General features: G+C 40.6%; 2 protein-coding genes, 1 long non-coding RNA gene and 1 other non-coding gene across 4 annotated transcripts; 1 reads left to right on the top strand and 3 right to left on the bottom strand.

Annotated features, from left to right (window-relative positions):
• Positions 1-365: 365 nt before the first annotated feature.
• On the bottom strand, positions 366-8,322 carry LOC137934200 (probable E3 ubiquitin ligase SUD1). Its single transcript, XM_068778469.1, has 9 exons — positions 7,871-8,322; positions 4,814-5,509; positions 3,701-4,480; positions 3,378-3,589; positions 2,927-3,283; positions 1,828-1,985; positions 1,559-1,722; positions 1,292-1,438; positions 366-1,178 (listed from the first exon to the last, which is right to left on the bottom strand). Exons 1-9 carry the CDS (start codon positions 8,123-8,125, stop codon positions 669-671), a joined length of 3,279 nt encoding a protein of 1,092 aa, XP_068634570.1. The 5' UTR covers positions 8,126-8,322; the 3' UTR covers positions 366-668.
• A 524-nt stretch (positions 8,323-8,846) lies between these two features.
• Positions 8,847-8,920, top strand: TRNAV-AAC (transfer RNA valine (anticodon AAC)). Its single transcript has one exon. It is a non-coding gene; the product is annotated as a tRNA-Val (tRNA).
• Positions 8,921-9,446: 526 nt separating this feature from the next.
• LOC137935154 (uncharacterized) lies at positions 9,447-9,936 on the bottom strand. Its single transcript, XR_011109234.1, has 3 exons — positions 9,852-9,936; positions 9,651-9,755; positions 9,447-9,525 (listed from the first exon to the last, which is right to left on the bottom strand). It is a non-coding gene; the product is annotated as an uncharacterized lncRNA (long non-coding RNA).
• Positions 9,937-10,631: 695 nt separating this feature from the next.
• LOC137934370 (protein DELETION OF SUV3 SUPPRESSOR 1(I)-like) lies at positions 10,632-13,836 on the bottom strand. Its single transcript, XM_068778656.1, has 3 exons — positions 13,741-13,836; positions 13,539-13,642; positions 10,632-11,009 (listed from the first exon to the last, which is right to left on the bottom strand). The coding sequence occupies exons 2-3, from the start codon at positions 13,627-13,629 to the stop codon at positions 10,879-10,881; spliced, it is 222 nt and encodes a 73-aa protein (XP_068634757.1). The 5' UTR covers positions 13,630-13,642; positions 13,741-13,836; the 3' UTR covers positions 10,632-10,878.
• Positions 13,837-15,939: the final 2,103 nt, after the last annotated feature.

Here is a 15,939-nt window from a genome sequence, read left to right as displayed (position 1 = left end):
GCATCGAGCCAAGCACAAACTTGCCGAAATGTTTTCGAACCGAGCCTAATCTGAGCTGAGTTTATGAACAGGTTCGGTTCCATGCCACCCCTATCATAAGTGATCTAAGTGATCTAATCTTATTTTTATGCTAAAAGTGAAGTAAAGAAATGGCGAAAGAGGAAAAAAATTATTACGTCAAAAAAGCATTTACATAAGAATGTAGCATTTTTTTTTAAAAAAATATTATTTATTATAAATGTGTAAATATAAAATTATATTAAAAACAATAATTAATGAGGGAAATCAGACTGAGCATCTCTTTGGTCAATGTGGTCACTCCCATTAATAATCGAAAGGCAGGTTCTATTTTTTGAAATTTGTAGAAGAGTCCAACTTTGTTCACGTACACTAATAGAGAACACTTTAAGAATAAGAACACGAATAGAGTCCAACTTTGAAAAGTTCAAAGTTCTCCAAGCTTTCCCATCAAATAAAAAATCCAAAACTAGAGAGTTGCCATGTTAGACTGAACTTTTAGAGAACAAAAACAGCTTTACAGACGCTACAAATTTGTGTTTTTCAGACACATCTATACACCAACATTTTTTTTCTAATTAGAAGTATTGGGCTCATGGCCTCCTAAGTATACAAACTTAATAAACAAAACCGAAATTTCTGTCCTCGAGCTACGCCACCATCTGCTCCTCCACTTGGTGACCCCTTCTTAACCGCAGACCCACATCAGCTTCTTGCTCATGCAGCACTACTGGATCATCATCCTCTTGTTCCTCTGCAACTATTTCCGTCTCATCGTTTCTGGCTCCAGCATCCTCACCGAAGTTGTGTAGCCTCCGACCGATCAAATAACGGTCATCGCGAATTGAATTATGGAGATTGGTGAACCACACATGGAACCTCTTTGCACAGAAGCAGATGGCGCTCAATGTGAGACAGCCAATCCATGAGAACCTATAGACCGCCGAGTTGACTACCAATGGATAGCCAAGCACCGGGAACACACCCCGTGCAAAAACATATGGTACACAGAGGGCTGTTAGTAGCTTCATCACTATGGGAACCACAATTTCTCGTAAGACCCAAAGGCCCCGTAGCCTTGAGAACCCATCCTCCCTCACCCTCTCAAACTTGATCCTCCAGCTCTCATCCACCAATGGTGCCATTTGATCCAACATAACCTGTTTCACATTGACAGACAAAAAGGGATTGCCATTTCCATTCAGGTTAATTTGAATCATCTCCTATATGCAAAAAACCATGTTTTCCAAGAACAAGGTTACAAAAGTCATACCAGTCTGGTCCAAATCTTCAGAAATATGAGTCCCAATGCCCAGTCCTGGTACAGAAGGAATACAGGGCTTTCATCCACAGGAACCCGCATAGGTACAATCACCAGTAGCTCAAATAACAACCCAATCAGCACTGGTATGACAAAGACCTGTGACGATAAAAAAGTAAAAAGTTCCAAGTGATAAAAATGTTCACAGAATGAAAAAACAATTTATAACAGGTCTTACTAAACAGATTCAATAATAATGCAACAAAGAAAATCACTTACCCATATGGATAGAAGAGCTGAACTTTTAAGAATAATAGCAGACCACTTCCAGACCTGGGTGGCAAGGTCCCTAGCCCTCCGTGTTTTTACATATTCTAGAGCATACCGAGCCCCAGCAACCAGAGTCCAGATAATGTAGAAGCCAATATTGAACGAATATAAATCTTTAAAGAAAAAAATTACCAATTAGTGTGTGAGGATCAACTTGCATAAAATGTATAACAATAGGAATGGAAGCAAAGGGAAACAAACTTTGAAGGATAACTTACCGTTACACTTGATGCCATGAGTTATGGGGAGGCGAGGAATAGCACTGAATAGTGCACGTCCCAGGGAGATTGGGACAACTATTAAGGCTGAATTGAAGAGAAGAAGTGTCATCCATGCCAGTACCAGCAGTAGCACAATGCGAAGTACAAAACCATATCTGAGACAAACCAAGAACTCATTAGGAGGCTTAAAATGGTAATTACAGAGTATAGTTTTCTTTTCCGTCTTTTAGCTATTTGTATCTTGAACATATGTTCAAATTGGAAGCAGAGCTTAAACCACAAGAATAAGAAGAGCCAAACAATACTCTTTTAACTGCAGAAAACAATTCCTATGAACTAACAGGCATCAAAATATCAATCCGATAAAGTAAATAAACAGTATTGAGGAACTCCTACTTAAAAGTTCATAGAAATAAACTCTATCCTGCACGTACTCTAGCTGCCGTATTCTGTGATTTTTCTAGACGTTCTGCAAGTGTCACTTTGTTCTCGCAAATCACAAAAAGATATTCACGTCTTGTGAGTATAACTAGTATTGATTAATTCCTTGGGTACCAGCACTAGTTCACTATTTGTTATCATCACATTTGACAGTAGACAGCAAAAGAGCAAGAATCATTCTCAGATTTTTTGGCCAGGCAAATATGATGCAGAAAATGAAAAGTGAAGGATCATAATGCAAGACAAAGTAGTAGCACAGCTCCAAAATGTAGAACAACAGCTTTTCTTGTGAATCAAAGTTCATAAACAACAAAAAGAACAACAATAGTGGTTTCTGTTTTATAGAATCAATTACTAAACAAACATAAAAATTGCAAAGTCACAATGAAAGAAAATTTTCATACAAGAAACACCAAGGACGGTTTTTTTTTAATAAAAAGCATGTTAATAATCTACAATTTCATCAATTGGGTTCAGGTGAAGTTTATTGGATCACGTGTAAGAAACCCAACATTGTTCGTTTAGTAATGGTTTGAATGGTTCAAAAACCCAATTTCATTAAATTGTTGAGACAGAGAGAGACGAGAGAGGAGAGAGGAGGAGGGAGAGAGAGAAAGAGAGAGAGAGCATCATAAACATATTTGGTACTACTTACTCAGCCTCAGTTTGATCATCAACATCAGATTCCTCAAGAATGTCCTGGTTTCCACCATGGCGATCTTGAGGGGGCGCAAGGGCCACCAACTGCCTATCTTGCTGCTGATCAGGCCCACCTCTTCGTACATCATGTAGTCTCATTGGCTCTTCATTGCCATTTTCTTGCACAACATTATTCTCATCAGGTCTTGGCAGCAAATACTCGGTCAACCCAAGCGCCCAACCAACTGCCGTAAACCACTGCCGCAGAAGAGTCTTGATAGTTGCTCTTGGCTTGAAATGCTCAATCGCAAACGGTATACAGATTTGGAACAAGAGCATGTCTGCTGGAATCTCAGTAAATGGATCAGAGACACTGCCGATACACAGATAAAACCGTAAGTTATATATAATTTTAAAAAGTGCATTTATCACCATATGTATGTTAAGAGAGAGTGTGTACTACTCACGAGATGTCTAATGGAAAGATGGATGGTGCCAGTCGCATGGCAAGTTTGACAGGTAAGAATACCAGCATCACAATCAGACTCCCATAGACAGCAACAGACAACAGAACCCTGCGAGCATGTTTATGCACTGGATCGTCGATTAAGTCACGGAAAGGATTATAGTTTGGATCAGCTGGGTCACGAAGGAAGTACAGAACTCCAGTCCTCAACACCTGTAATTAACAGATTGATGAACTCAAATGCGCTTGAGAAAGTAGAATCAGTTGCAAATAAAAAAGAATAATATCAGGTTCCCCTAAGTGGAAATCAGAAGGAAAGCATACCCCTCGAAGAAGGCTAACAAATATGCTAATTTGTAGCATATACACAATCCCCACGAGCCAATGTATTAATGAGCTTGCCAAAGGAGAGACAGAGAAGAATTCAACCCTATGAGAGAGTGAAGTCCCTAACATCCTGATGGTACAAACATCTAACCACCAGCCACACATTAATGGGAATACCCCTAATTCAATTACCAGTAGGAAAGCAACTTTAACCATAGTCATCAAATGTTTCATTGCTCCCAGGAATTGCCTGACTAGGGATGGAATCCCCTCAGCTATAGAAGCAAACCCATACAGTCTTCCCATTGCCAGAGGCTCGCCTCTAGTATAACGAATAAGCGCAAGAAGACCAAGATACAAAAAGACCAGGCAAAATATGACCATATATCCAACAAAAAGAGTGGTGACGTCTGAAAAGCGTGATGCACCACTACCAGCTCCTTTCAACAGTTCTGTGGTAACTTGTGTGCCAACACTGATCGATTCATTTACCCCACTTGTATTTACTTTCAAGGATTCAGCAACCATCTCCACAACATGGCCAAATGGCCCTTCCTCACGATGAATCCCAGAAGACGACATGTTCGTAACAGCCACTAGTGTGCTCTTCAATGTGTCGTTAGCAATGGAAACTGCTGTCTCTGCAAGAGACGAGGAAGCTGATAATGCCCGAGATGAAGATGAGAAAATCCCAGAAACATAGAAGAGAACAAGTCGTCCTAGTGAGAAAGGGAAGAAGATGACGACAGCAATAAATATTGCATTACTAGCTAAAACCTGTAAAGAAAGAAAGAAATCATAGCAATTAAAAACCACAACCAAACAAAAATGAAAAAAAAAAGAAAATAGCCTATAACTTCAACACAGTATATATAAGTACGTGTAGTAGAAAAGAATTCAAGTCATATGTGCAGGAATTAAGCAATTGTTGATTTTCAGAAAAGAAATATTGTATAATATCTTAAAGATTTGCTACTTCAGCAAGACATTAAATACGAAAGAATTTAAAAGAAAACACCTAATCCATCCTGAATGTGTCGACAAGCAAATATCCACAATTTTCAATTCCATTCTAAGTGAAGCGGTAAAGAAGTTGGACACTGGACTCACTGTTATTGCATTTTCAATTAAATGGAAAACAGGTCCCTGCATGCCAACAAGCTCATCAAAGGGCACATCTTCTGCCCCATCAGCATCATCAAGGCCATCAAACATCTGTTCAACATGTGCTTCAAGTCGTGCAGCTTGCATCTCCAAACGTGCAGCAACATTTTCTGCATTTCTTCTAATCAACTGACCTGCCCCAGCAATTCCTTGCCCTCCAGCAGCATCTTCACCATTTGCATCAGCAGCCAGGACCCTGTTTGGTGGGCCCTGAGCTCTCCTAACCATCCTTCCACCCTGTCTATCCTGGCCATCATCATCTCTCTCACCATCCTGACCTCCAAGCTCCCGAAGATTCCTGAAATAATCCCTCAAGGAAGTGGCCCCCAGAAAGATAAACACAATGCTGGCGGAAAGAAGAAAGCCATGGAGACAATCTGTGAGAACCATAGTCACTGAAAAGTGACTTAGGAACAGACTTTGTGCTTCACCAAAGCTCCTCACAAATGCCAGTCTCCAAATCCAAAATGTGATGAATGGTATTATGAGCAGCCACACAGAAAGTACAAAAGCAAGCCGGACAAAAAACTGTAGGACATGGCAAGTTTTCATCCCCATTCCTACCACAAACTCTTGAAAAGGTAGCCTGGCAGGTGCATTCTCAGCATAGACGGGAGAAAACGAAAATGCATGCTTGCATACCTGCAATATATATTATTGACATATTAGACAAAAATTACTGAACCACGACATGAAAATATTTATATAAACTATTACAAAGAAAAGACTTCATCTTTCTTGAAAAACTTAGAATGTAAAACACAGTTAACACTTTCCAGTGGTACACTGGATCATCAAAGCAGAAAAAAAATAAAGATAGAAACCAACAAACAAGTGGTCATCATATTATAGTCATCTATCAAACAGCGCCAGCAGTACGTAGTGAGTAAATAACTATAAATCAAATACCATCATTGTCATCCATTCGGTAACTTTAAATCTAAACGCCCTTGTAACTACATGAGCAATAGGGGATTTTGTCAAATTTTGACTCACCCGAATTTGGGTATCTACTTCGCACAGACAAAACAGCTTGCTTGCATGTAAAAGCACATGCTTTTCCCAGCTAAATCTACTGTTAAGGAAAATTATTACAAATCCAGTAGGGAAGAAGTGGTAAAACTAAATGCTTCATTTTTTTAATCTGCCAATTGCTTTTCCATGATTTAACTTGCCTGCCACTCTTGTTATTGGCTGAAAAGTAACCCAAGAAAAGGGATGTTTTCTTCCAATTCCACAAGAACCTCCTAATAATCTACTACCTGGCTTCTTTCCTGGAGAATTAGAAAGCTGAATCGCAGGTCAAGTCTAATATCCACTATGTAATAGTTGGATACCTCAATTTGTGAAAAAATACTAAGAGATTGGGGGTTCATTGTTAAGACAAGCTATTCGATTATTAAGTTCTATTGCATTCGTGTAGTTGGAGGCAGTCTCAGAATAAACACGACTTTTGAAGACAATACAGTGGTGAAATTTGGTTTGAGACTATTGAAAACTTCTCATATCCCACCACCTAAAGCTTGATGGGAAGGTTTTTACTGTTTCTTCAGACAACCCATGCCACCTCCATATAAATGCAGGAGAATGAACTGCTTTCACTTACCAAATGACACTTAATCTTTCCCATGATAAGAATTTTCTGAGGACTTTCAAACTGCAAACATGCTTAACTAGCTTATGAACAATTCAATTTTCATTATCAATAATCACATAAGCTGGAGATGAAGATTCTAAGATGCAAAGATTATAATGCTTGGGCTTTATAACTGATACATCAACATGATGGGGTGAGATGGTATTCCACTTGCCTTAAAAACACAAACAAGGAGAAGTTGATGGTAGGAGACTTGCATTGGAAATGGTATGTATTCTTGTGGCAATCCCAGTTCGGTAGTTTTGCCTGTCTATCCAGAGGACCAGAGAAATCGACAGAGTTTTTATCTTTGGCAACCCATGTTTGAAGATTCCTCCAATGTAGGAGAAGTTGCAATTAATTCATTTGGAAAAGGTTGCATAGTACATCCTTTCTAGAACAATTAAAAGTTTAGATGTAATTTGATCACAGAAAATAAAGCACTCTTTCCTGGGTTCTTGCTATGCAGTTGATGGCCCATCATGGATTTAAAGCATTTAGACCCATATCTTCTGAGGCCAACTCCAAATGCTGATGCCTTTAGGCTCCAGAGGGTGTAAGGCTCTCTTAGAATTTTACCTCTTTTTGTGGGTTCTGGTGTATATTGAGGCTCCATTGAGTCTCACTTAATCATTCCAATTCTTGTTCTCGAGTTTAAAAATTGTAATTAAGTAATAAAGATGAAAGCGCTAGGCTACATCTTCCAAGTCAGAAGCAACCACTTTATCAGAACTCTAGGACGAATGGGTGGGCCATTCTCCTTTTTGTTGACACTAAAATATCCAATATAATGGTAAAGTAAACTACATCCAAAAGTAATGAGTTTATCAATTCAACTCACAGGGTTTAAATGACTTTCAGAGGAAACATATATCTAAGGACACTTCCGCAGCTACTAGTGAACAGAGAATTTGGTACTCGCTCGTTTTGCAATATGTCAGTGATCCTAACTGTAGAGGTTGTTATTATTCATTTCCTAACCTTTTAACCTCCTCAGATCTGCGAAGTGAACATAAATAATGATAGATGTCCGATAAGCAAATCGAAAATATCTTTTTTATAAATGCCAAGTGATGCAGTAGCAGCAGCTAGCACATCCAATATCTGATAGTGAAAAATTCAGCCAACTATAATAGATCCTCTCATATGACTAGATTGCACATAGGGATGAGACCTGACCATCATTTTTTTTTATCGAAATTAGGAAAAATAAATATCGAACAAGGTTACTGCTACAAAAAGAAAAGAAAAAAGGCTAAATTGCTCAACAAGGCAGTGCTGAAGGACTATCAAAGATCGGCCAGACTAAACCTTCAACCAAGATGTGGGGCAAAAAGGACCTAAAAAAGATTAAAATCAAAATTTACCTCGCAGCTTTTGGCGTTGCTGTGATTAAGCCACTGAAGGAGGCAATCCTGATGCACATACTTTATGCTACCGCTGCAAGCACATGGGTATCGAAGAGGGTTTTCCGAGTCACCCGGGTTACGGCAAATTCGACAAACATCCTCTTCCTCTTCATCATCTTCCTCGTGTTTGACCTCTGAAATCTTCTTTTCCTCCGTTTCCTTTTCATTTACTGGAAAACCCACATCGCCGGCCGGCGCCACGTGGATATCCATGGGTTTTTTTTTTCCGACTCTTTACTACCCAAACTCTCTAAGGAGAGAAGAGAGAAGGAAAAAAACGAGAGACCAGGGGAGGCAGGCCAGAGAGGAGATCGATATTCAGGGGGAAACCGAACAACGAAAAGAGATAAAAACTTAAAGAGTTTGTCGGAGAGCCCACGCCGACCGAGAGGAGGAAGGCTGGAAGGGGACAGAGCAGTTTCCTCTGCACGGACCATATCGATGGGTTGGTTGGTTTTCAAAGCGAATACAGATCTCTACACTGAAGCTGAGTATAAATCCTGACCGTCCGATCTGTGGTCATCGCGTAGTAGTCAGATACAATTGTTAGATTAGAAGATGAACTTTTTCAGATTCTATGACCATTGCGACCTCATTTGGAAAATGCTCACTCACACGTACGAGTGAGCTGTCGAGTTTCACACGTGATATGGCAGCTTACGCGGCTTTCTAAGTCATTATAACGGCATTTTTTTTAAAATAATCTTCTTTTCCTAATTCTTCCTAATATTTCTTTTTTTCCTTTTTTATTAATTCCAATAATATATTTAAAAAAATTCCTCCTTTCGTAACTTTGTTTTGTTCTCTCCTTAGTTTATTATAATATAATAAATTATAAATTTGCATATAAAGGAGGTGTGTCAAAAATAAGTAGTCTTTGTATATTATTAAAATTTAAATAGATTATTAAAATTTAAATCCAACGTCGTATCTTGGTGTCGTGGTGTAGTTGGTTATCACGTCAGTCTAACACACTGAAGGTCTCCGGTTCGAGTCCGGGCGACGCCAGTTTCTTTTTATGATAATTTTTTAGTATCATTCTGCAAAGAAAAGTAGAAAACAGCAATTTTCGTCAATTAATTTTATAGTATTCGATAGAAAATACAGACACAAAGTATTTGCAGTCTCAACTTCTCCTCCATCTTCCACCAAATTATCACCCAGTGTACAGCATATTTCATTTGTGCTTTTAGCTTCAAGGTACATATTTACACAAGAGCTCCCCCCTTGAGATACTCGGTGAAGACCAACGCCACAATTCCCAGCATCGCGAACCGTCCGTTCCACAGCTCAGCCTCGGAGTTCATCAGCCCCTCCGATTTCGATTGAACGCTCACCCCTTTAAACAGAGGTATCAACGACGCAACTGACAGAACCGCTGTGGCTCCCACGAACCACTTCAAGCCACCGTTGCTCAACTGTGTCAACACCGGGTCACTTTGGGCTAGTTCGGCTCCAAGGGCCGCGACGATTCCGATCATTGCCAGCCTCCCGTTAATCCTCTCTGGCGCCGGGCCGCTGAATGCTAGCACGTCGGAGAATGAGGTGCTCACCTTGGGAGCAGGGGCTGGGGGCGGAGGGGTACTCGGCACTGGGGTTGCTTGCTTCTGCTTCTGCTCCTACGCCATTGAGAAAAAAAGATAAAATATCCTCTGTTAGCTCTTAGATCGAGGATGAAATGGATTCGTTACTCAGAAGAATCAAAGTTGTCAAAGCGGCTTAATTGCCTCTCCCTGACCTCTCACCACCAATCGACCTGTCCTCCTTCCATGAGGGGGAAACTGAGCACGACCATTCGGCAATATGGAGTTCGCCACAAGAGAATGGAGCACCACTGATGCAGCTGCCATTGTGCTGGTTAAAACTCATCCAAGAAACAGACAGGAATATTATTTAATGATCTCGAAACAAATGAAGCAAGCGAGAAAGCTAGAGATACCAGTCTTGCTCTTCTTTAGTCTGGGAAAGAGGAGAAGTGGGCAGCGTATTTGTAGAGGTGGGGGGAGAGGGGACGGATGAAGCTGAGATCTGTAAAAGAGCCACGATTAAAGTTCAGCTTTCCTGGTTTCGGCGTATTTATTTTCCATCCCTGGAAATTTAACCACGTCTCCGGTTTTATTCCGACCCGATGCCCACCCTCTTCCTAGATAATCTTTAACATTATCACACGTTGTTTACTCAAATACAACTGAATAGATGTTGTAATTTGACTTAGTTTAGTGCAAAAGCACAACTAACTAGGCAGATAAACAGCTAACCTCGCGACTATCCTCTGAGACATGCAGCTTCTCCGGTCTTTTGCTCGTCAATATCGTCCCCTACGATGTGCAGCTCCACCAGTCTTTTGGGAGGAAGCTCCGCTCCGTCTCTCGCCCATACCACGGGCTTTCTTACTCCACTCGCCCAACTTCATCTTCATCATTCCACAGCAAAGATTCCAACTAACATTCTAATTAAGCATCTAAACAACAAGCAATTCTATTTCAACAGCATCAGGTTTCGGAGTAATACGCGTGGGATAGAAAATTTAGTAATTGAGCAGATGGTCCCTGAAAGGTGAAGGAGCCGGCTGTGAAGCAAGCACGCTCCATCTCATAGGAACTCCATCTGCTGCCTGTCTGGTCACCTATTAGATCCAATTACTCGTGAACAGCTAAACTAACCTACAGCCTTGATCAAGCGGGGAATCAAAAGACAACAAAAAAAGACGCCCAGATCATCACCAAAAAACAACCCTCAAATCAAATTCAAAGTCATAAGATTTCACACTCCGAGGGCATATATGGGGTGCAGCCAGCAAGTCAAGAAATCTCCCCCTGCTATTTCAGGTCGTACTGGTCACAACCATAGTAGCATTTTCATCAATAATAGGAAGTTGGGCTACGTAATAAGAACTGCATTCATTTTGCTACCACTAGGGAACATGTTTAGATGATGGACAAGATATAAAAAGGGGTAAGGTTAGTTCAGTTCTTCTCAGTGCTAATCTCCAGCTCCCGCCTAAGTTGCACAGAGAAGTCATCATTCACGTCATCATCATCCCAGTCATCCTCCCACTGCTGCACGGCTTCACTCCCCTCTTCCTTATCATCCCATTCTGTGACATAACAAGGCAAGTGAGTAGAGTTAAATGCATATAGCAAGCAAACTAGTACACACCTAATAAGTTTAGCACACCCAGTAATGGAATCGTTCAGACAGTAGAAAAATAAGTACAACATGACATACGTAAAACAGTTCTATGGGGAAACTCATAATGCCCACAAGAGAAGGTAAAAATACCAAACTACGATTATTTTAACAATGTTTTTTTTTCTATCCAAATTTCTTGATCATATAAAACACATTTGGGTTGAAGAACACACAATGTTCATAATGTGCTCTCGTTTGTTTTGACTGGCAGTTAATCCTCTGGATAACAACTGGCAACTGCTCCTAATGTATCTCCAAATTCTACAACAAATAATTATAGGATTTTATGGATTGGCTAAAATTCATTCGAAGGATGAACAAAGGAAACGTGTGGGATATCACCAGAAATAACTTAGAGTCACTTCCGCTGCATGTGGAAGAACAGTGCTGGTGCTGTCTTTCAGTACAGGAAAAATGCCAGACAACTTTTTCTTGGTCTATCAAGCATAGCAATGCAAGCATTGTCCTACAACTACCAAGTGCGAAATTAACAAGTGCACTCTTGGACCACCATGTTCCAAAGTCAATGACAGTTAAAGAAACATTAACAATTTCACTGAACAGGGCCATATGGAAAATCTTGCTTTAGGAACTGAAGAGGTCTTCTCTCTCTCAAAATGGTTTAAGCCCAAGCCCTTTATATCGATATACAAGAACATAATCTGACTCATCAATCATGTTTAGTGTGTATGAACTGAGTAATAGCAAACAGAATTCAGAGCCCCTTTGATAGGGAGCTTCAAACAATGATGGACATGTCTACGCTCATACTGGCAGGTGGTTATTATGTAATCCTCAGCAAAAAGAGGTTAGTGGAGGGTAACTTTCAAGTTTTCCTCACAAATGTCTGAGAAATAATTCTAAAGAGATCAACATGTTTGTTTTTATATTCTCAGCGAATAACGTGCAAGTGACACATGACATGCAATGAAGGACATTTTACCAAAGTGTGCATATTGTGCACCAAAGCATTCCCACTCCAGTTGTACGTTTAAGTATTCACGGCTTGCTTGTAGGTTTCAGGAATGCAGTAGCAACATACCATCTTTAGCAAGTTAAGTGGTAGCTGGTTTCATAACATACTGCAGTAGTAGGTTTTACATTGTGCTTGCACATGCTGCAGCCTTTTCACATCCATTAAACATCATAATGGCCATTTCTTTAAGTGTTTAATGGCACATAAATATCATGTGAAGAGCATGCAAGAAAAGAAATGCTGCTCTATGATTCGGGTTGCGAATATTTTCTTTCAACGTGCATCACTTATGATCCAAAGTGAGGTTGCCAACTTACCATATAACTTTATCAATTAATAAGGGCAGACTGAGCTGAACCAGAATTTTATGCGGCGTAAGATTCCCCTTGTAAAGACAGGTCTCTGTTTTCTTTTTCTTTTTTTTCTTTTTTTTTGTAGGAACATAAAGTCACTTGCAGTGTACATTCTAGAGCAAGTAGCACCCCTTGCAATAAAATCTTCTAATCCTATGGATACTCCCATCTCCCTGACAAACACCAGTGTTATAATAGTGAACAGTTCTCAAACCATAGCTATAAACGTTCAGCTTCTATTTCAGTCCAAGAGTATAAATTAAAGAAACTCTAAGAATGTAAGAAGGGTACTGCCATTCTTACTCATATTCAGCTAATCTGAAGATAGCAGAACTATATATGAAAACTATAACCCTAAAAACAAAGAATCCAACATCACACTTCCTTGTGCTCGTAAAAAGTGATTGAAAACATTGTACGCATAAGCAATTATCTATAGAGCCAGTCATTCACATTATCAAAGTGGCCAAGTCAGAAGTAGACATGGTAGAGAAACCTATGATGGCAAAGAAATAAATGTATTTCAGCTACATATTGCTTTAGATGAAAGACTTTAGCCAATTACGGGCAAAGAGGAGCACTCTTACCAATTTGACTTGAAAAGTCTGTAAGGTAGCAAGTAATAGAGAACGCGAAGAGGGGCACAGTTGCTCACAAAAAGATATGAAAATTTTAATTTTAAACGGAACAAACCTATTAGATATGAAAAACTTGCAATGTTTTGCAATAATGGTACGCTCTTTTTTTTTTTTTTTGAAAGATATAGTAGTACCCACTAGACCACAGCATTTCGTCAATTGCAATGGCAACCTTCCAACGACTAAGAGAGTGAAACCCAAGACAGAAAAAATTGCAACAACGATAAACTAAGGCAACATCAGTATGAGGTAAGCGACATAACCCTAAGCAGCTAGGGCATCAACATTCGGCTAAATCCGACATTCAACATAATATACCAATTTACCAAAAAAAGATCAATGAATCCAACCCAAGGAAAATAGACAACCTAAACTACATATTTTACTCCCTAAGCAAGAGATATCACACAATATAATAAACATCAGAGAAGCAGAAAGGAAAAGGAAACGGGAACAAAGAAACTTGCCTTCGCCGATTTCAAACTCCTCAAATTCGTCATCATCTTCGAAGAGATCTATCTTCGCATCTTCTGCTGCTACCTTCGATTCAGTAGCCATCTCAATACTTGCACTGAAAAGGAGAACAGCTCGGACCAGAGATCAGTATAAAACCCTAGACTGATCAAATAATCTTGAAAAGGCACAAATAAAAAATTTAAAACAGAAAACCTAGAGAGATCCACGAGAGTTCCAACTTCCAAGCGGCAAGAGGTGGAGCCGAATTCCGGATCTTTCGAGAGTGGAACGACGGTATTTAAAGTAAAGGTACGGTGGTTTACCGATTAGGGGATCCGCTTGGCTTTGCCTCAGCTTCATCTACCAACTCCGACCCCACTCAGCGGTGACAAATCAAATTCTGAAAAAATAACCCAAAATTTACCATTGCTGAAAATGAATCTAATTGGAGCTAAATTAATCCAGGGAAGCTAAAATACAACCGGACCAACCGGACCAAAATAGTTGAACCGAACCACATTGACTCATCCACTTTGATAGACTATAAAGCAAGAACGCTATACCCTGCCTAAAACAATCACCAAAGATCACTGCAAGCCCCCACGAACTCTCAGAAATTACCGGCGATTCAATTCAATCCCATCACTTTCTTGAATTAGACTTGCAGAAAAAAGAATCCATAACCTTCTGACTGACTGCAAGGAAGCGAAATCTTTGGCTCCTAAATCATCTTACCTTCTTTCTGACTGCACGGAAGCGGAATCTATGGCTCCTAAATCATCTGCTCAAGGCCCTGTCTTTCCATACAAAACCGCGCCGTAAATCCTTAAAACATGTCTCAGCACTGCAACGCCTACCCCGCCACTTCCACCAGTTTTTTTTCTTACCCAGAAGCAAATCCAGAATCCTGCTTGTGAGTTCTAAGTAATTGATGGGTCCGGCTCCAATGGGGTTCTTGGAAATGCATTACGATCCTGCAGTCGACGGATGGGTGCTGGACCTCGGAGGAGAGACGGTCGGTACCCCGAACCGCCCCCCTTTTTACAAGACATACTCGGTCTCCAGCAATACCCAGAAGCAGGCTTTCATCAGAAGTTGCTGGAAATCGATAAAGAAGAGTTTCAGACCGTACAAGATGTGCTGCATGACCGTAGATGAAGGAACGATTTGCAGCACGACTGGAACTGGTTCCGTGTACGAGTCCATGAAGTCTAGGTCGATGCATCCTGTGCAGTCTTCTCCGAAGGATGATTACTACAGTGGGATGAGTTCAGAGGAACGTGATCGGATGCTTAAAGAAGCTATCGGATACTGCAGAAGTCGATGGGCGAGCAGTTCGTCTCAGGCTGGTGCGCTTGTATTGCCGAAAGAAATAGCTGCTGAGGCTTGAGTTTCTCGCCTGTAATTCCATATTGGCGGAACATGGTCTGCCATTAAAGAACGTGCTCTGTAGCGAGAAGCAGTGGGCTCCAATGCCAAGTTCTTACGTACGGAACAAAGTACAGAGAGATTGATGCTGTATAAACTTTTCCGATCTTGATCTGTGTAATGCTTTCTTATGCTTCGCCGTAGGAGCTCTCGCAGCACTGCAACCATATCAGAAACAGAGATTTCGCAGAAAATCTTTCCAGTTTTAATAAGAAAATGATGGAAATTAATATTCTAGGATTATTTATTACCTATTCCACAGACCCGTTTTTATTATAATATTATTATAATTTTCTCGTTGTTTTCAATTTTAACTTCAATTATTCATCCTTAAATAAAGAAATTCTATGCTTTAATTCCACTATTTAAATAATTAAATAAAAGGGTTTATAATTTATTATGACCCGCTGGCACGGAGCAAGGAAATGAAGCTGAATCCGATTACCCGCTTGTCTCCTATCGGATCTTGTGAGAATCTGTTCTTACCTGACCTCGCAGTCATAGAGCTCGATTGCAGCCCATAACTCTCAGACAACTGAGACGATGATCGGAGAGTAATGTCCCTCTCGATCTCCGTTTCTGCTCCTCAAGCTTCCGTGCCACCGGCGAAGGGGCTACAGGGAATCAAAATGCTCCCTTCTTGCTCCTGCTCCTCCTTCATGTAGGCCTTTCTCATAATTTTCGTCTCCGACGCTTTTCCTCCCATCTTCGGCCTTGATACCGTCCTCGCCCACCAATCCCGTGTCAAATGAGAAGCAAGCAACTACACTTTCGTCTTACTGCCGGCGTCCCTGAAGATGCCCCTCTCCGACTCCCCTTTCTCCCACCTCCCTGCACTTCCCACCTTCTATCCCTTCAAATTTCCGTTCCTCTCCACGTCCATCTCGTCGGCCCCTTTCCCTCCTCCACCGCTTCCCTTCTCTCCTCCTTCCTCTTCGCCGCCGTGTTCTCCGCCCTCAATCGTACCCTCCACCTCGACGTCGA

The sequence above is a fragment of the Aristolochia californica genome, unplaced genomic scaffold, assembly GCF_029961685.1.
Source record: "Aristolochia californica isolate CCGP_79_NKW_82.1479 unplaced genomic scaffold, dmAriCali1.0.hap1 SCAF_6, whole genome shotgun sequence".
NCBI classification, from domain to species: Eukaryota; Viridiplantae; Streptophyta; class Magnoliopsida; order Piperales; family Aristolochiaceae; genus Aristolochia; species Aristolochia californica.
Note: the sequence above shows the minus strand (reverse complement) of the source record. Positions and strands in the feature narration are given on the sequence as shown.